The 21,233-nt window shown below is 39.7% G+C and overlaps 1 protein-coding gene across 2 annotated transcripts; it reads left to right on the forward strand.

Annotated features, from left to right (window-relative positions):
- Positions 1–1,293: 1,293 nt before the first annotated feature.
- On the forward strand, positions 1,294–11,590 carry fam89a (family with sequence similarity 89 member A). 2 transcript variants are annotated; one of them, XM_004914660.4, is made up of 3 exons: positions 1,294–1,406; positions 5,037–5,355; positions 7,917–11,590. In XM_004914660.4, the coding sequence occupies exons 2-3, from the start codon at positions 5,107–5,109 to the stop codon at positions 8,178–8,180; spliced, it is 513 nt and encodes a 170-aa protein (XP_004914717.1). In that variant the 5' UTR covers positions 1,294–1,406; positions 5,037–5,106; the 3' UTR covers positions 8,181–11,590. The 2 variants fall into 2 exon arrangements, with proteins under 2 accessions (XP_004914717.1, XP_004914716.1); XM_004914659.4 differs by lacking the exon at positions 1,294–1,406 and adding an exon at positions 1,413–1,747.
- The last annotated feature ends 9,643 nt before the right edge of the window (positions 11,591–21,233 follow it).

Raw genomic sequence — 21,233 nt, forward strand, 5'->3', positions numbered from 1 at the left:
AAAGTCACATGCTGTAGCACCCTGTGAAATTAAGAATATGGCTAGCCCCATGTAAAATTTCAAAATTAAATATAAAAAAGTCTGTTTGCACTTTTGAAAAATGGATTTTAATTCAGGATTCTGCTGGAGAAGCTTTATTAACTGAGGTGTATGAAAAAATCATGTTTTCCCAAGACAGTATTCCTTTAGGTTATACATTTATTGGCTACACAATAGCAAAGGGCCCTTTTATATGGCGGATCAGTAGCCCACTATTTCCATGTAGTGGGGTAATTAACTGACATACTACGTTTGGCATGGGAAGTAGAAATTTTGCTTCATTCCAATGTTATTAATAAGGAAATAAGATTAATATATATTTTTCCAGAAAAATTGGCACCAGCAATATTTTGACTTCAGTCATTGTATATGAGGATATCCAATTATCCACATTACTGCTTGCTTGCCAAAATATGGTATTGAGGGTGTTTGCTATCATTTTTGTAGGTCTTGTCAAGGAAAATGACACTTTGTAATATTATAACATTTTATAATATAAGTACTATGGAAGCGCAACTGGTACCAGTTTAACTTGTGCCCACTGAAGGCTGGACAGAAACATGGCCACCAACTGCTGCTCGTATTATAGCAGGCATTTCACGCTAAAGCTAATGCAATCCCATGTTTGCCAATTGCCATTCTAGGCATAGGCCATACAATCATACGGGAACGAATACCATCTGAATATCCCCCATAGTGGGAGAATGAAACAGTACAAAAAGTTATTTCTATAAGTCAGTGGTTCTCAACCTTCCTAATGCCGCGACCCTTTAATACAGTTCCTCATGTTGTGGTGACCCCCAGCCATAGAGGAGCGGTGTCTCGGTTCTTAAGACCATCCTAAATATGTGTTTTCTGATGGTCTTAGGTGACCCCTGTGAAAGGGTTGTTTGACCCCCAAAGGGGTTGCAACCCACAGGTTGAGAACTGCTGCTATAAGTAAATGTAATTTTTATAAATAAAAAATAACTGCTGGGCATGTTAGCAGGGAATTGGTGCAATGCAGCTTCTCAGATAGTGCAACATGTGGGCATGCGGTGCTTCTTTATTCGCTCAAGCAAGTTACAAGCGGCGCCGTTTCCGGCGCTCTAGCAGTCAGAATCATTTTGGGGTTACATAAAATTCTATGAAGTGGTACTTATAACGACTAGTTGCCGCGGCTGACGCTAGCACACGGTACTGTACAGCTAACACACTACCCTCCTCCCTGCAGCAGCAGCCTTCTGCTCTTTCTACTCCACCCCTCCCACAGCAGCGTTGGCGGACCACTCCCGCCCTCCCCCAAATCACGCATCAGCTGCTCTCTCTCTCCATTTGCACGACTAGCGCTGGGACTCACCACTCCAAGGGGAGGGGGAGTGAAAAGGGTAAGGGAGAGAGGAGAGCTTGGACTAGAGGGCTACACAGGGGTTGGGAAGAGAAGGCGAGAAAATCAAAGGCAGATCGGCGGTAGTGAAGGTTGGGGGAGGCGGGGAGCAGGCTGGGGATAAAGGGAAGGAGGTGACGGAGAGATCAGAAGGGACACACTTCATGCTGGATAAGGATCTGCCTGGTTGTTCAGAGAAGAGAATAAAAGCGAACAAAGCTAATTTGCTGGCTGCTGTTGCAGCTGGGACCGGAGGCTGCTGGGAGTCTGTGGCAGAGCCGGAGCCGGAGCGCTTCTGTGAATTTGCTGGGCAGCTGCACGTTTGTTCCCCGGATCTGGGAGGTGGGTATTGGGGTACCGTGCCTTGGCATGGTCTTGGCTGGCCATGTGATTGGTGCTTGGCAAATCGGATGCTTATTGGTGTAGTGTTCTTGTGCTGACAGAGAACTGTGGGCAGGGAGTGGGCCGGGATATTGCTGTGTGGTACTCGCTTTATCTTGGTACCGAGAAGTTAGGGGGGGCTGGGAGTTAGGGGGGCTGGGAGTGGGTGTGAGGGGTTTATCCTTATGGGTGTGAGGGGTTTATCCTTTGCTGCCTCTGGGATGGGTATCTGGAAGCGAGTTTAGTTTTGGTGGGTGTTATGTGCATTAGAGGGGCGCTGTTCTTTGTATTAAGGGTACTGTAGGGGAACTGACACAGGCTGCCAAGAAGTTTGCTGCCCATGAGCTGGGTACTGACACATCTGATAGGAGACCTGGAAAGTGGGTGTTGGGGTTTTGATGATTCCCTGCCTGTCACCAGGGTGTTGGGGAGCTCTGGGACAGAGGGCAATGGCTGTTGGGCTTCTGCCAGTCTTGTGATCAGTATTTACTAAGCTTATAGCACATCTGCTCTAACAAGAGACATTTTGAGGGGGGCTATACCTGCTTAACATTGGAGTTCGGTCCATATTGTTTAAGGTTCAGCACTGTGAGACACCATGACAGGCACCCACTTTTGAAAAGAGCCTAATTAAAGATTGCTCTCTGGGTGCTACTGTCATGAATCTGGGGGTGAGAATTTTGGGTACTGTCACTTTGCTGCCTGTGTGCAGGGTGCTCTGTAATAAGGTACTGAGAATTGGCTGCTGGGAAATCTGCCTTATGATTATAGGGAAGCTGTTGTTTTGTTCTGAATGTGAGCTGCACATTAGAACTGGGAGTTTAAGAAATAAAGGAGCAGATTGGTTGTTACTGTGATTCTGTTGTTCATTCAGAGGTGCTGGCTATTCAAGGAGCTGTATTAAAGGACATGGGGTACTGCCCCTTGTGAGGCAAGTAAATGATAGCCAAACAGCTGTGTGTTGGGGTTCTTGCAACTTATAGTGACACATGTTAAGGCTAAACTGTTCATATCTATTATTCTAGTATTTGCCATTGAGTTATAAAATATTTAGCAGCATGAACACCTTAAAGTAGAGTTTTCTTTTGAATGTAGTTTGAACACTACCATTGGCACACAATATCAGTAATGTAGATGTATGTTGATTTTTGCCCTGATTTATTTAAAGGAGCCGAAGTGTATTTTGTTACCATGCTAGTGTGCCTCTGAGCCTCAGTGATGTTGAACTTGTGGCCCTATTAGTGGTTGTGCCAGTCCCAGCATCCCCTATCTGCCTAGAGGCAGCCGTTTTAATCCCACACAGTAGAAACACATGGGATAACATGCGGCTTGCTTTAAAGACCCACTGTTTTAACAGTCTCTTTGCCTAGGTGGCTATAACTGGTCTTTAATCAATAACTTTTGTCTTATTCATTAAATCCCTCTCCTTCCACAGTTCTTGCGGCATCTCCACCCTTTGTGCTTGCTATACACGTGTTACCCTTCCATTCCTCAAACCAAACTTTGGCGCTTGAATGGACAGGAACACATGCGTTCAAGCAGCTAGTTAATGTTTTAAAATTGATTGGTTTGCAAAAAGTCATAATATTTAAAATATTATCTTTATATCCTTAAGGTTAAGGTTAAATCCAACTTTTTTGGCTTTGTGGTGGGGGGCCATATATTAATTGAATATCTTCAGTGGTTTGAAAGTTATTTGTTAATGTAATTGCAATTAAAAGCAATATCAGTCTGGCTGTTTCTCTTCTCTGCACAGCTGATACTGACTCCAGTGACAATGTATAAAAGGGTTCTCGCTAGCCCTTCTCCTTCCTTAGCTCTCCTGTGGTGCACGCTGTCCTGTAACAATGTGTAGCAGAAGGAAGCCAACAGACCTAAAGGAAAAGCGGCTTTTGCTGCATCATTTGAGAACCAGAGAAGAGAAAGGGAAACACTAATACTGCTTTTAGTGGCATTACATTCACAAATAACCTTAGAACCATTTAAATGGTTTAATGGATGTATATTGGAAAGTTGCTTAGAATTACATTTCTTTCATTATGCAAAATCAGTATTTGGGTAGACAGGCCCTTTATTAAACCAAAATTGCCATAAATATTTTGGTTGTTTTTGCCCATCCAGTAGGGTCACGTTGCATATGGATGCAAGCATGTGTTTCAAGTATAGCTTAGTACAAAGCATGGCGCAGCTTTCCCAGTTAAGCCTCCCATTCTGTGCGAGGGATTGAGCTGACAGCTGGGAATGACACCCTGTAACCTCAAAGAAGGCTGAATACACAAGGATACTAATGAACCAACAGACTCTTAATTTCTTTTGCAGAATCGGACACTTTAAACAAAACCAAAATACACGGATATGACCTTTTTTTGTTTTTACCCTATCTGGCCAAACTCATTGTGACCCAGTATTTTCCTTGTATTCTGCCGTGGTATTTCAGTGCTTGTTTACTGGGCCTTCCTTTGATGTCTGCAGGGTTACAGAGCAGAGACCTGTTCTAGACTTTTGTGTTATGAGTGTAGATGTGGGGACATGATTTATGACTGTTTATTCCAAGGTTTGCTGGGTATGCAAACCAGGCAAGGTTTAAAGTTAAACTAGTGAAATTAGAACAGCCAATGGTATCCACAGACTGATTTAAGACGAGTACTATTGCAGTTTTTTTGTTTTCAGCTGTTCTTTTTTTCTGCTGCTAATTTCTGTTCCTGGCACACAGCAGCATTGGTTAGTGCATCTTCCATTGAGCAGTTGCTCTGTATATGGAACTATATGGCCCCTGTGAGTTTATTTTACTTGTCTTTCAAAGAACACAGCTCCCAAGCCCCCCAGCTGCCTTGTATTGGTTATGTTGCTGATTTCATTATGAAACTGGCCTAACTGGAATTAGCCTCTGAGTACTAAGTTTTCCTTGATACTTACGACTGCCATTTGATTTTTTTGGAGACACTACACGGATAGCTTATTTCAGCCCACTGTGCCCTTTAACACAATGCCAAATTATTTCAAAGTTAGACTAAAAAGGCAAGAACATATTTTATTGCTGGGCAATTTTGGACATTTGTAAATATTGCATTGTACCCAACTTACATTAGCTGGCCATACACACTAAAAGGGATCTTTGGCTGCTTTGGCTATCTACATGTATCCTTTTATCTTATGCATCACATTTCAACTGTGGATCTAGTTTGTAAAGTTCTACAGTATCTTATGGCTCTTTATTTACCTACATTGTTTCATTGTGTTATTTTTGCAGGATATTTAAGAGGAGAATTCTTTCTTGGGAACCATTTGTAGTTGAAAGTGCCGTGTTCAAAGAGCAAGAGATGAGTGGATCACATACTGCTATAGCCCCGTTAGCACCATGTATGGAGGGTCTTCCACCATTGCCAAAAAGCCTTAGTGGACTCCTTAATTCTAGTGGGGGATCTGGCTGGCGGGACCTGGAACGAGTCTATGCTCAGAAGTCTCGCATCCAGGATGACTTAAGTCGTGGTGGCACAAGTGGTAGTGTCCAAGCCCATCCTAAACCTCCAAATCTGGATGCAGCTCTGGCTCTACTCAGGAAAGAGATGGTGAGTCTTGTCATAGTAGGGCACATGTACCTGGAAATGTAATATGCGCCACACACACATGAAATGTACACTTGGTAAAGCATATATTTGCTTGAGAATGTTTATTTTTGTTTTATATCATTCCCCTAATCAAGGTGTAGTTGTTCTGTAGCGGATTTACATTACTGGGACTTAGGCAGTGTAAGATGATTATGGGACAGGATATACAGTACTATTTTAGACATTAAGCGATTAGGATTACAGTTTAAGGTAATGTGCGCAGTCACGCTAGGCTCTAACAGAATAAATAGATGTCATCCTAAATTCCATGTCACATAATGTAATTAGTGAGCAGTTTGTTCTGGATCATAAACTTTGGTGACACAAAAAAAAAATGTAGGCCATTAGACTGCCAGAGCTGGTTTACAGCCTAATTAAATACAAAGCTCCCCTTTAACTATGAAGATTTTCATTCATCCAGGTCATGGTATATCTAGTAAAAATAAATCTATATAAAGCAACTGAACTTGTTTAGTAATCATTGAAGACGTTTCACTACTCATCTGAGCAGCTTTTTCAGTTCAACCCTCCCCTTTATGTACTTTTTTACTTTTATATTTCTTAAAATATCATGCTATTTATTTATACCCTGGAGCAAATTGTCATTCTCTCTGCAAAGCTACCTGCCTTATTATATTATGCCAATAAAAGGGATGTAATAAAGGGGATAGTATCATTAGGAAACTCAAAGGGAAAATATACCCCTTCTTTTTTTTTTATCACAAAATTAAAATTAAATTAGCTGTTAGTATGATATAGATATTAACATTCCAAGGCCATTTGCAATTTTTATTCTGATTTTTTTTTTTGTTTTTTTTTTTGTTTTTTTTATCCTTTTATTTAGCAGCTGTCCAGTTTTGGCATTCTGGTTGCTAGGGTCTAATTTACCTTGGCAACAGGCAGTGGTTTTAATGACTGTCTGGAATATGGCCTAATATGAAGATAAGCAATTAAAAGTAACAACAACAAAAAAATTAAAGCCCTACAGATAAAAATATGGCTGGTGGAGTCAGTGACCCCCCCCCCCCCCCCCCCCCATTTCAAAGCTAAAAAGAGGAAGGCAAATAATTAATAAACTATAAAAATAAAGAATGATGAGCTGTTGCTAGGAACAGTATATTCTATAAGATACTAAAGTTAACCTTAAATGTGAATGCCCCCTTTAAATAATGGTTTTAATAGCTTTTTGGCTCAAACCCCCTTTAAGGTCCAACATTTGGTCTGGGTGCCCCCCTTTGCTCACTACAAGGTTATAGATATATGGAAATATTTCTGCACTAGTCAATGAGTCATAGTTCAAAGAATATGTAGAACAACAAATAAGTGTTTTTACCTTAAGTGACCTTCAAGCTGGAATTCTTTAAAAACAAACGCACATTTTTCCCAATTCTTACCCTTACTGGCTTTCAGGCTGAGCTCCCCAGCAACCCATACCAACCAACCAATGTGTCATGTACCAGTCCTGTGACACGTATATTTCCCATGCAGCACTATGTTATTGTAAATAATACATATATTACAGTGTTTGAGTTTAAGCGCAACAATCTAGAACAAATCGCTCCTCTGTAACATTGTGCTACTCGGCAGGAAGAGTCATACAATCATTAATTGTTGTCAATACTGTATAATACTCCCTTAAATAGGGTATTTGTTTCTTCCCTGGGAACTTTTTGTAAGGCTGTCATTGTAGCACCCTGATTTTCCACAATAAATCCAAATTTAGGTGTGTCTAACCCTAGCTTTGAGCAGACAATATGTTGTATTCTGTGACCTGCAGATCTAGGATATCCTTAAACACATGACCTAATTGTTTCCCTGTATCCTTCTTATGTAGATAAGTATAAGGATATGGCCTCCTATTGTCAGTCTTCAAGAGCATTTCTTAGAAGCCATGCAAAGGATAATAGCATTGTAACAAGCCAGCCCTTTTCTGGTACTTGTACAATGCTATAGACAGCAGTATTTCAAGAAAATCCACCATTAGTCTTCATTTTTTGTGTGTTTTTTTTTTGTTCTGTATCTCACTTGGGATTGTCAATTGCTGGTTGCTAAGGCTTAATAACCATACCTATCAGATTAATAAGCAAGGGCCATAAAAGAAAAATTAGCAATTTAAAATAAGGATAAATGTAAAACTGGACTCTTAAATATGATAATGATCTAATGATAGGAAAAAAACTACAGTGGTACCCTTGGAATTCTAAGAGGACCCAGGGTCAGTAGCCTTGGCTGCAGGGATGGGAAGGAAGTATATATTTTAGGGCAATCGTATATTGATATTTTTGTTGCTGACATGATTTCTATTTCTGGCCAGGTGGCAAAATGCTTGAAAATACTCCTGCATAGACTACAATGGTAGTCTTGCCGACTAACCTTGTACAATCACAGGTCAGGCGATTATAACTCAGAAATGCTTGCTGATTCCTGTGCAAAATAAAGTTTCCCAGTATGTTTTGTACAAGACATTTATAGCGAAGTTAAGTATATTGATGTTAATTTTGCATTTGTTTTCTTCCTTGAAGGTTGGACTTCGCCAGCTGGATATGTCCCTCCTGTGCCAGTTGTATTCACTGTATGAGTCAATCCAGGAATATAAAGGTGCTTGCCAGGCTGCATCCAGTGCCGACTGTACCTATGCAATGGAGAATGGTTTTTTTGATGAGGAAGAGGAGTATTATCAAGAAGCTGGAGCTCTTCATAAGAGTGGGAGGGAAAACTCCGAAGGGAACCTAACATTAACTGTACCGCCCATATCCAACGAGGACTGGATACTAGAAAATATCTAACTCCCCTAGCGCACTAACGGATAGAGCCAAGAACTTCTCTTATCGGTGCTGAAACAATTTACTTGCCTTGCTTTCCAGGCAGCTTTATAGGAACGGAATATCTGCAGGCATGTTTATGGAGAGGTCTCCCATGGCCACCTGGCCATTAGCATTGCTACAACCTAATTAGGAGAAACTATCATTACAAGTGCCTTTAACATCCAGATAGCACTTACTTGTTTTAGTTGCGAGGAAAGTATTTTCAGAATTCAACATTTCATGTTTCTAAAAATGTTACTCCTTGTTGGGGTAAGGATCTACTTTGTCTGATCCTTCTTTCTGCAGAATGTTTCGTTGTAGCCATAAATCACCCGTGAGCGCTTTTGTACAAGTGAGTACAGGGATACAGTGCAGTTCTTATGCACAAAACATTTATATGTGCACAGAATTTTTCAAATCAGAGAAGGAAATTGGCTCATTCCATTGCCATGTTGGGGGTATATGTATCAAAAGGGGAAATAGAGATCGAACACAGGCGAGTTCTTTCTCACCTTTTAATAAATATGCCGCTTTCTCATTACGGACTTTTTTCCCAATACACATTTTACAAGCAGCTCTATCATTATGGTACCAATGTTTATTATGTATAAGCGTGCTGTCATATTTAAAGGTATTTCAGTATGAAATTTTACATATATGACAAAGTGGTTTTTGCAGCTCTGTTACAGTATGGAGTGTTTGTACCCCTCCTTTTTATAACATGAGTTTAATGAATATGGTTTGTGCTTAATGGCCTTTTTGCCTGTAATTACTAGGTTTTGATATTTCTTGCACTAAAATCTCAAAGTAAATTTACATTCTACTTTCTGTCTGTAGGACCACAGTCAAAACAAATCAACAATTTATTGAGATGCCTTTATATATTGAGCTGCTCCCTATCGCAAAGCCTAACAAATGCTCTAGCTGAGGGAAGGGAGGGATTTGTTTATACAGAGGGCATTCTTAGGCCCTTCTAATTATTTTAAACAGCAAATAAAGATTACTTCCATATGTAATAAAAGGCACTAAGTTTGCCCAGGAGCAGTAATCCATAGGAACCAATAAGATGTTTGCTTTTAACAGACGACCAGTAAATGCTACCTGCTGATTGGTTGCTATGGGTAACTGCTCCTGGGAAAACTTTGTCATAAAACTATTTTATTGGAGGATTGTGATGCTGACTGTCATTCTACCTCTCAGTGGACTGCTGATTTGTTTTGATTGGGCTCCTATGAATTAGAAGTAGAATGTGACTTTACTTTCAATTTCGGATTTTGCCTAGTTTAGTGCAAGCCCTATTCATTAAGCTTATATTGATAAAAGGGGGTATACTGCCATTTAAACACAGATAATATATACTTTGTCTTGCAGACATTTGGATGTTATTGTAGGTTTTTCATTTTTATTGCGTGTTTTAACATTTTAAAGAGCAAGAAGTTATAGCTGATATTCCAAATGAATGTGTACCTGATCACATTACATTTAATTGCCTATGGGAAACCGTTAATGGTCTTAACTGGGTTATGAACCCAGCAGAAAAAGCAGAAAATTACTCCCAGTGCCAGCAACATTCTCTTTGGTAAGGGAATGAATTGTTTACTGGGGAATTCCACTGTCTTGCTTGTGACCGGTCATTCCCTAATGCAATATACCGCTGAAAGTGTTGCAGGCCTCTTGGTTGTCATCAGTCCTCGATGCATTCAGTCAGAGCTCGGACATTACCTAAATTATAATTAAGCACCCCTTGAATAACAGTGGGCAGATATATTGTGCATACTAATCATTAGCCCTCATTTGCTATTCCACATGGTACATACTTGTGGCCATTGAGTGACATAGTAAAATGTTATCAGCCCTCCAGAGGACTAGTTCCTGCTTGTACAGAGCAAAGGGACAGTAGCACCAAAAGAATAAGACGTACGTATATATAATGTACTAATTCCCTGCTCATGTAGACTTTGTGAGCTTACTTCAAAAACTCTAATAGAATTTATAAATTTGTAGCAGCCGAAGCTGTGTACATCTCTGGGTTTTTCTGGCCTTAAAAAAGGTATGTTAAACAGGAACCTATTTTCAGAAACTTTTCAATTACAGACAATAACAAAAACACCAATTGCAAATTGTCTTACAGTACTGCTGGCTGCATCTTATTAAAGGCTATTTTTAAGGCGAACTACCCTTTTACACTGGATGCATTTGTAAGTAAAATACAAGTTAAAGTATTCATATTTACTTGGATCTCTTGGAAAGACATTAGGGCAGATCATGCTAATGGTTTAGGGCTGTTGCTCAATTACATTCTTTAGAATAGGTTCTTGTAAACCTTAATAATTAAAGGCAACCAAACCTGTTTTCTGGCTGAGGCCAGGATTTTTAGAGATGCTGTTATGTAGTCAGATCACAGATGATTTTAGACCTTACAAGAGATCTCTTCCTAAGAGGGAAGGAAGGATCCTTGGTTAATCAGCAACTGTTGAATATTAGCCTCATATATATTTAAACAAGTTTGTCCTCCATTCTGCATCGCTACAGGTATCCAATAGGAGTAATTGGAGGTTCATAGCCCCTTGCTGAGCTATGTGGATCAATTTCTATACCCTGACCACGAGATGATAGGAGCCACATCTGTAGCGTGTATTTGTGTGTATCTACATCACAATTCATTATGAGTGATATGTGTAACCTTGCTTATATTTTTAAAATACGTTTAACCTACCAGTATTTTATTTTATAACAGTTTGACACTTTAAAGGAAATCTATATGCTGCTTTTTTTTTTTTTTATGCACTTTTCTTGGAACATTTTCCTGTGCCGGCACAGAGCACTCCAATTCTACAAACATAATTTGTTTTTTTTAACTTAAAACTGCAAGTTGCAATTGTGATTTCTCTGCTGGTCTAAATCTGCATTGTAATGACATTGCTAGGCAGAATTCTAAAGGGGAAATAAACATACACCCAAATTGTGATGAATACTTCACAAATAGTCTTCATTACCTTTTTGGTTATAGTTCAAGATATAAATGGTTTGTGTGCCTACTCAAGCTTTTCCTGCTGCAAACAACCCAACCATGGTGTGCATGTAGGAATCTCACTGCAAGGTTGTGTTGTTTGCAGCCACAAAAGCTGTTAGGTTGAGGAACTCACCAATACATTATATTGTATTAAAAAACTATAAGGAGGAAAATCAGACTATTTGTGAAACATTTCTGAAATGTCCAACAGAATTTAGTAGATCTTTTTATAATGGCAAAGAAGATTAATTAAAGTCAACATTTCCTTATAGTTACTAATAAACCTTTTTTTCTTGTTTGTATTTTGTTTATTATGTTTATATTTATTAAGATGTCATTATACATTGTCACCAATAAAATAGAGAAATAGCAAGTAAAATGTCAAATTGGATATTATTTAATCTATGAGTTGTCTTTTAGTGGATTTATTGACCTTTTTGCGTTCTGAAATTTTTGATGAGCTAATTGGCTACAGTTTGATTTTAAAGCTGGTCATACAAGGTCCGATATTACCTCGCAATTTACCTACCCATGACCCAGTATGCAGTTTATTGACCCATGTGGGGCCAAAGCCACAGCTTCCCCAACTGGAAGCACAAAGGACTTGACCAGATACTGATCCCGCAGGCTAGAAAAGCCTCATTAGGACAACCTGCTGAACACCTTCCTAACTTGAATTACACACTGAGAGAACTAAAATAAAGCGCCCATTCACACATTTTGCTGCACATATGTATGAACTGATACTGTATCTATAGCATATGAGGAACTGTGATAGCTGCTATATAGTATAGTGCCATCATCCCCAATCAGTGGCTCGCAAACATGTTGCTCACCATCCCCTCTGATGTTGCTCCCTGTGACCTCAAAGCAAGTGCTCATTTCGGAGTTGGAGGCATAAAACCATGTTTACTGCCAAACAGTCTCCTGCCGGTGCAAATGGGGATACCAAACAACCAATCACAGCCTTTATTGGTCACCCTTATGAACTTTTTCATGCTTGTGTTGCTCCCAACTTTTTTTTTTTATATTCAAATGTTGCTCATGGGTAGAAAGGCTGGAGACCTCTGGTATAGAGCAATGCTTTCCATCTCCCAGGATCACAGTTTACAAGTATTTGTTGCAGCTTGGAAACTGTGTTTGAAATAATTTAGTTCCTTATGGGATGGCATTTTTTGAGCTGGTTCTACTCAGGTAATTATGCTAGGAGGCCACATTGGGACCTTATACAAAGACCAGGACTCCTAACCTTAAGGTTTTAACTTATATTATTTAGTCCTGTGCTCAAAGTCCAAGATGTTGCACACATTCCCTTTAATGTGCTCTCTAGTTGTTTAACTGGTCTGCTCCTTTTGCCCTTAGGTAAGTGTCAAGGGCAGGTACATCTTGTAATGAGAGAAATAGTAAATTATATGCTGGTGATATGATTAATGGTTCTCTGTAAGTAATGTATAATAGGTCAGCGTTATATTAATAGACAGTAATAATAATTTATGATACATGCATCAGACTGCTACAGTCTAGATTTCAAGGAGTTGGCTACATGGATCCTGTTCTACTGGTGCCTTCTGTCTCACTGGCATTTCTGGTGGAATGTGCAGTACAGGTTATACACTTTAACATATGGCCCATTGTCCGTCATACTTTGAGGGAAGCGCTGGAGCCGGGCCTCAGGGCCTACCACACTCTAATCCCAGTGTAAAGCCCATTGTACTGAACCCAGCACACTAAATTCTCAGTACATGTAGCCCATAATATAACAGGTTTATGCACAAACAAGGCACAAAAACAGATTGAATATCACCTACCTATGTTTTTACTCTGCAAAACTGACGTGTTTTCTACATTATTTAGTAAGAACAAAATTTTGAGCTTGTGTGACTATAAATGGTCACTGACTTTTGTTTTGAAATGTTCCAATGAATTCTTACACCAGTATGGGGAAAAATATAGCACCCTTTTCACCTTGACTCTGTCTTTTATACAATTTGTATAACACAAAGTCTGTGGGGCAAATTTAATAAGATGGGGACAGCAATTGCTGTGATACCAAGTGAAATAAATGGACCTGTGTTCTATTGCGTTAAGTACAGGGTTACTGTGCTGCTGTGCTTTTCCAGGTCAAGAAAAAAAAATGTCTCCTTTCAGTTAGTCTTGATGTGGTTACATCTCTCCTCCTGGTTAGCATATCACTCTGATGTTGGAAAACATTAGTATATGTAACTTTCACTCCATTTTATAGCCAAAGACTAATTTTGTCCTATAGATGCACCAGAACGAGGTACCAAAGGCAAGACATTCTAGAATATTATACTGGCGAGGAGCCTCTCTGTCTGCATAGATAGGCCCATAAGCTTCTTATTTAAGATTGTTAGTTCTTCTTCCTGACCAGTGGCCTTGCCTACAGTTAGTCATAGATTTGGGCCCTTAAAACAAAACTTCCTGTACAAAGCTGCTTTAAGGCACTATTGAACCTGGATCAAAGATCTCAACTGGAAAAGCTGTGCATACCTCACCGCTTCTTTCTACATACAAACATACATACACAACACTAATGCTAATGTACTGGATAAGGATATATATACGTACAGGTATATGATCTGTTACCCAGAATGCTTAGCACCTGGAGTTTTCTGGATAAAGCGTCTTCTGTAATTTGGATCTCCATATCTTAAAACATACTACTAAAACAATCATTTAAAAAAATAAACCCAATAGGATTGTTTGCCTCCAATAAAGATTAATTATATCTTATGATCAAGTACAAGGTACTGTTTTATTATTACAGACAAAAAGGAAATCGTTTTTGAACAGCATCCTAACTAAACACAAAATGTAAAATTCCTTTTACAAAAAAAGTGCACCTACTGCAGGTATAAGGTGCATATTTCTATTAAAAAAATATATTCTGCAGGGCTCATCCAGCTAGCATATTTATTTAGATGGTTCATTCACCTGAAAGGGTCTTGGGGTGATTGGTGTCCCTCATCAAAGGAACCTTTGTTCATATTTAAAGCAGGCCTCTACATCAGTTCTGGCCAATTGACGGCCTGTAGGCCTCTGTGTGGTCCCCCACCTGTCTGGCTGCTGTGACTGCTTACCTTTGTGTAGAGTATAAGGCAGAGTATAGAACACATAGGCAGGGTAGGGCAAGGAGAGAATGGCATACAAGCAGTACTTTGCCTGCCCTATGCTGCCTTTGTGTGCCATACTCTGCCTGCCCTATGCTGCCTTTGTGTGCCATGCTCTGCCTGCCCTATGCTGCCTGTGTGTGCCATACTCTTCCTGCCCTATTCTGCCTGTGTGTGCCATTCCCTACCTGCACTATGCTGCCTGTGTGTGCTATACTCTGCCTGCCCTATTCTGCCTGTGTGTGCCATTCCCTACCTGCCCTATGCTGCATGTGTGTGCCATACTCTGCCTGCCCTATGCTGCCTATGTGCCATTCTCTACCTGCCCTATGCTGCCTGTGTGTGCCTTACTCTGCCTGTCCTACCCTGCCTGTGTGTGCAATACTCTGCCTGCCCTACCCTGCCTGTGTGTGCCAAACTCTTCCTGCCCTATGTTTCCTGTGTGTGCCATACTTTTCCTGCCCTATTCTGCCTGTGTGTGCCATTCCCTACCTGTCCTATGCTGCCTGTGTTTGCCATTCTCTACCTGCCCTATTCTGCCTGTGTGTGCCATTCCCTACCTGTCCTATGCTGCCTGTGTGTGCCATACTCTGCCTGCCCTATGCTGCCTGTATGTGCCATACTCTGCCTGCCCTATTCTGCCTGTGTGTGCCATTCCCTACCTGTCCTATGCTGCCTGTGTTTGCCATACTCTGCCTGCCCTATGCTGCCTGTATGTGCCATACTCTGCCTGCCCTATGCTGCCTGTGTGTGCCATACTCTGCTGCCCTATGCTGCCTGTGTGTGCCATACTCTGCCTGCCCTAAGCTGCCTGTATGTGCCATACTCTGCCTGCCCTATGCTGCCTGTGTGTGCCATACTCTGCTGCCCTATGCTGCCTGTGTGTGCCATACTCTGCCTGACCTACCCTGCCTGTGTGCTGCCTGTGGGAAGTGAACCTGGCAGCGGTTTGTTCTGGGAGTTTGTTCCATTGCTCAGTACATATTATAAGTACTAAGGTGGTGATGCATTGTTTGTGAAAATGATTAGAGTGACAGGCGGCAGCTGGTTCTTATTCTAATTACTCTCCCTTGTCATCCATGTACTGAATTTTCCCACCTTGTGACAAACACAGTTTTACATGCTACACAGTTTTACATGCTACACAGTTTTACATGCTACACAGTTTTACATGCTACACAGTCATACTCCATATTGCAAAAGAGAAGATATCAGGCAACTGTAATTGTCAACTCTTCTCTGAAATGTCTATAGATTAGGAAAGTCAGCCATTCTAATGACTAGAGCTGCTTCTGAATAATGAAAATGAACTGAAAACAACCACCTTGATGTTCCAAGGAGCACAGCTATTGTAATGATGAAACACTATTTTGTTGATTCATTAGTGGATTTTAACAATCAGATGAAAACACCAGCACTGTTGATAAGTGTTGAATTCTAAAATCTTCAGGTTTCGTAAGATATTCGGTGCGTGTAAGTTGGATCGATGAGATGACCGATATATATGGCAGGGGTTTGTTCTGGGCGTTAGTTAGAATTTGGAAATAGTCATTATATGATCCCTAAGGTATGAATTTATATGCTCTGGGTTGCTGTGCTATCCAAAGAGGAGGAGGCATATGGATTTAAGGGTGTGTCATAATATCACATAATACTTTATACTTTGTAATTCTTTTACATATGAATGAAAGGTGATATCCCTAGAGTGAGCACCAACCATTTGGGTTTTTGCTGCGCTACCACCATTAATGTAGGTATGGTCTTAAAAACTCTTGTGATAACATGGGTGTGGTTTGAAGTGGGTGCAGTTTAAAAAAAGGTGAGTGGTCAAAATTGGTTTCTATTATCGGCTCTCTACTATGTAGGCCAGAGGAATTCCGGCCCTTGGTACCACAGAAGTTGGACAGCACTGCTCTACATTGATACAGGAGTGCTGGCAGTAGGGCATGTGGAAAAATATTTTAGATTTTACAGATACAAGATCTTTTATCCAGAAAGCCCTGAATAAAGAGAAGGCCATCTCATTGACTCTATATTAATCAAGTAATTCAAAATTTTAAAATTAATTTCCTTCCTAAAACAGTACCTTGATCTCAACTAGCATATAATTAATCCTTACTGGAGGTAAAATAATCCTACTGGGTTAAATTTATGTTTAAATTATTTTTAAGTAGATTTAAGGTATGGAGATCCCAGTTATCTGGAAAACCTCCGGTCCGAAGCATTATGGATAATAGGTCTCATACCTGCTACAGAATTGTAGAAGATATTTACTGAAAAATAATAAAAGGGTGTGTTACTATTGTAAAGGTGGCAGTTGGAATTTTCACACCTTTTATGTTCTATGACATTATGTTTCCATTGCTCAGTACATATTATAAGTACTAAGGTGGTGATGCATTGTTTGTGATAATGATTAGAGTGACGGGCGGCTGCTGGTTCTTATTCTAATTACTCTCCCTTGTCATCCATGTACTTAACTTTCCCACCTTGTGACAAACACAGTTTTACATGCTACACAGTCATACTCCATATTGCAAAAGAGAAGATATCAGGCAACTGTAATTGTCTACTCTTCTCTGAAATGTCTATGGATTAGGAAAGTCAGCCATTCTAATGACTAGAGCTGCTTCTGAATAATGAAAATGAACTGAAAACAACCACCTTGATGTTCCAAGGAGCACAGCTATTGTAATGATGAAACACAATTTTGTTGATTTGGCAGTGGATTTTAACAATCGGATGAAAACACCAGTACTGTCGATTAGTGCTGATAAGTGTTGAATTCTAAAAACTTTTCGTAAGATATTCGGTGCGTATATGGTGGATCGACGAGATGACCGATAGCGCAGAAGCCTTGGATATTGGTTGTCTTGTCGATTGGGCGGGGCAAAAGATTTTGATAGGGCTCCGTTGAAGGAGCCCAAGCAAAAGCTTTGTTTAGGGCTGAATTGTCACATATCTGATTCGGTATAAATATAGTATAGCATTCACAATACAGGCATGGAACTCATTATCCAGAATGCTCGGGAACTGGGGTTTTCTGGACAAGGGGTGTTTGTCATTTGGATCATACCTTAAATCTACTAAAAATGCTTTTATTAACAAATAAACCAAATAGGCTTGTTTTGCACCAATATGGATTTATACAGCTTAGTTGCGATCAAGTACAAGGTACTGTTTTATTTTTACAGAGAAAAAGAAAACATTAATTTTTTGATTAAAATGGAGTCCATTGGGAGATGGCCTTTCCTTAATTCAGAGCTTTCTGCATAACGTGCTCCATACCTGTACAAGGCTTATTAATAATTAATTCAGGTTGGAATGATACAGCAGCATATAAACCAGTGTATTTTGCTCCGTAGCATCAGCTAATGTTTTGCTCATTTCCAACAGCCTCTATGCTTAACTTGTCATCAACAGCCCTGAGAACACTGGCTCTGCACTGCTATTAAAGTAATAGTATACCCTGTGCATTGAACCCTTTATTCTTGGCCTGTTCTAGCAAACTTTTTGGGAGAGGCTTTAAAAGGTAGTGCAGGATATAAAAGTGATATATTACAAAAGAGAGCTATTGAAGATCCATATTGGCTTGTAACCTGAATATTGAAGGTGCTGGCCCAGAATCACAATTCCTGGCCTTCATTATTTATTTATTTTATTTTTTTTAATATAATTTCTCCTTATTTAGGCTCCCAGATCTTCACTACAGGTATGGGATTAGATAAGGTTTTTTTCTCTTTAATTTGGATCACCATGGCTTTATTCCACTAAAAAACTAAAATTAGCCCAATAGGATCACCACCAATATAGATTTATGCAGCTTAGTTAAGAGCAAATATACTGATTTATAACTTTAGAGAAAAGGGAAATAATTTAAATTATGTTATTATGGCCTTCCTGTACTTCTGAGCTTTCTGGATATCAGGTTTCCAGATAAGAGATTCTACTACATATCAGGCTGAAAGCAACTGAAGGATTTCTTGTGTTTAGTTCTCTAGCATTACTAAGTTGTCTGTATCTTTTTCAGCATTACCCTGAGGCCCGTATTGTGTAAGTGAGGAATGTTGAAGTGGTATCCCTCGGGTATGATGCCTGGTGTACTAATGCATATGCTTGGTTCCTTGTATGGTGAAGTATTCTGCTAATGTGGGATAGCATAATCATCAGCAAGATGGGACCTGTGAGATGAAATAGATAGTGCCACGAGAGGTCTTTATAGCCCCAGGCAAGTAAAAGAAAGCACTGCATGACAACTTCCTCTGCAATTGGAACCACATTGTCTAAGATGGAATTTCTATAAGACCTTAGAAAAGAATCTAACCTGTCTGTACTTGCATAAGCTTCAAAATAAACAATGTGCCCATATATGTCCTGTCACATTTTACAGAATTATTATGAATGCATGTCTATTGAAATGGATACTGAATGCATCAAAGCTCACATATTATGTTTAAATTCATTTTTAACACAAGTGAGGTTTTGTACATTTAGCATGCATTTATGTACATAACTGTATTTTTTCAATATGCAGCATTCTGCATTACAAACCCTGCAATGGTCTGTGACTGTGCTAAAACATAGATCTGAATGCTTGTTCTTCTGAGCAGGCACAAAGGGAATGGCATTAAAGGAAAACTAGACCACTGAACAATGTAGGTGTCTATAAAAAAAATATACTGCATAAAGGAGCTCATTTGTAAAGCACTGCTTCATCTAAATAAACAATTTTCATAAAATGTACTTTTTTAGCAGTATGTGCCATTGGATAATTGCCATTTTAAGTACTAAGGGCCTCCCTCTGGAGTCATACAATTTACAGTGTACACAAACCAAGAGCACACATACATGTCAGGTCACATCAGCCAATTAATGGACAAAGTTCTGTCTTTTACCCCCACACTCCTTCCTGTTACAGTTAGATCTGCATTATTTCCTGTCAGATGATCTCTGAGGGAGCACCCAGACCTCACAAAATGATGGCTCAAGATAAAATATGTAAAAGATCAAAAACAAGCAAAAACAGATACATAGTCATACAAGGTAGATAGCTTACCCTTGATCATGGTGGGGCCAGATGCTCAAGCCCTAGACCTTCATAGGGAGTCAACTAGGAAATGCAAACAGGAAAAGCAAGCTGGCACTCCGGATCAAACAACATATAGACGGTCAGCTCAGAGTATGTTAAAAACATTCTTAGTTTATTGAATCCATACATAAAACAAAGCCTTATGCGTTTCGTACCTCAGAGGGCACTTAATCATAGCCTACATTGTTCAGGGGTCTAGTTTTCCTTTAATACCATATCCTTTGTGCCTGCTCAGTTGTACAAGTATAGTAGCCTATGATTAAGTGGCCTCTAAGGTACGAAAAGCATAAGGCTTTGTTTTATGTATGGATTTAATAAACTAAGAATGTTTTTAACATACTCTGATCTGCTTTGAACGTCTATACTGTCGTGTGATCCGGAGTGCCAGCCTGCTTTTCCTCTTTGTACTAAAATATGGACAATATTTACTGATATATATATATATATATTCCAGTTTGGCAAGATTATTTTATAGGGCACTTAATATGATATAAACTGTTGGTTTAGTATTGATTCTGGGGCTATAGATTTCATTCATTCACTTAGGTAACCACAAATGCACGTCAAAGACATGAAAAATATACATTTTCCACAAGAAAACTGCATTGTTATTACTATGCACAAACTGCATAGATCTGTGTGTGCTTTCACTAATACTGCATGTCCTACCATTTTCCATTTCAAAGTGTTCATATCTCACAACCCCTGCAAATGCACTGCATCCATTCTGTGCAAATCCCTACTAACCCTAGATGTCAGTTTCTTATTGCTGTCTCTAGCCTATCCCTGCCACTAAAAATGTTAATACGTGGCATGTCTGCACAGAGTGCATGGCGAATATAATAAACTGACAAGCCTGCATTAACATTATTAGTGGATGAGCTGGTGACAGAGACAACCAGCACCTGTCTGGGGTTAGTAGGGATGTGTCCAGAACTTGTCAGTAGGGGGTGTGAGATACAAACACTTTTTCTGTACTTGAAAAAAAATAGGGAATCTTCAAAAAGGTTTAAAATTGCATACAGTTCATGTAGTGAACATGATTTTTTTTTTACATTAAAACCTCTTTAAAGGTTAATAGTTTAGTCAAATAGGTGGTGTGTTTATAGCCTGAGTACTAATGTCTTCAATACTGCCCAGCAGTGCACTAACTAGAAGTTACTGGGCAAAGTTCCTTGATAACCCCCTTTCTTGCAAACATATGCTAAGACTGCAAGTTTTAGGGCTTTACCAGGCCCGTACATCTTGATCCACCAGCAAGCAGAGCATCTGCCCCTGCCAGCTGTTGCCTGTGGCCTAAAGCAGTTTCTCTCTATTTAACAGTGGTTGACCCAAGCTCTGTATGAATAGTAGGAGTCAGTGCAAGAGATAAGATACAAACATATTTTTCACCCCAAATATCAGTTTGCTGTATAAATATTAATGGTAAGGTGCCTATTTAGCTCAGTAAGGCTCATGGCAAACAGGTGTTCCTTGTGGTCTTCCTCTGAACTCACACCCCTGTTTTAGCCAGCAAATGCTTCACATTCTTCTGAATGAAAAACATGTGGAGGTTATTTATCAAAACTGGGCAAATTTGCCCATGGGCAGTAACCCATGGCAAACAATCAAATTGTTGAATTCATTGTTCTACCTGCAGCTGGTTGAAAAAAAGCCAATCACTAACTGGTTTCTATGGGTTACTGCCCAGTGTTGATAAATGAGTCCCAGCAGACACAAGGGCTATCAGTCAGTTATCCATCCTCACAGAGCTTGTGTTTGCCACAGTACATGTCAGGGGAGCATGGCAAATAAAACACCCC

This window comes from Xenopus tropicalis, chromosome 5 (genome assembly GCF_000004195.4).
Source record: "Xenopus tropicalis strain Nigerian chromosome 5, UCB_Xtro_10.0, whole genome shotgun sequence".
NCBI classification, from domain to species: domain Eukaryota; kingdom Metazoa; phylum Chordata; class Amphibia; order Anura; family Pipidae; genus Xenopus; species Xenopus tropicalis.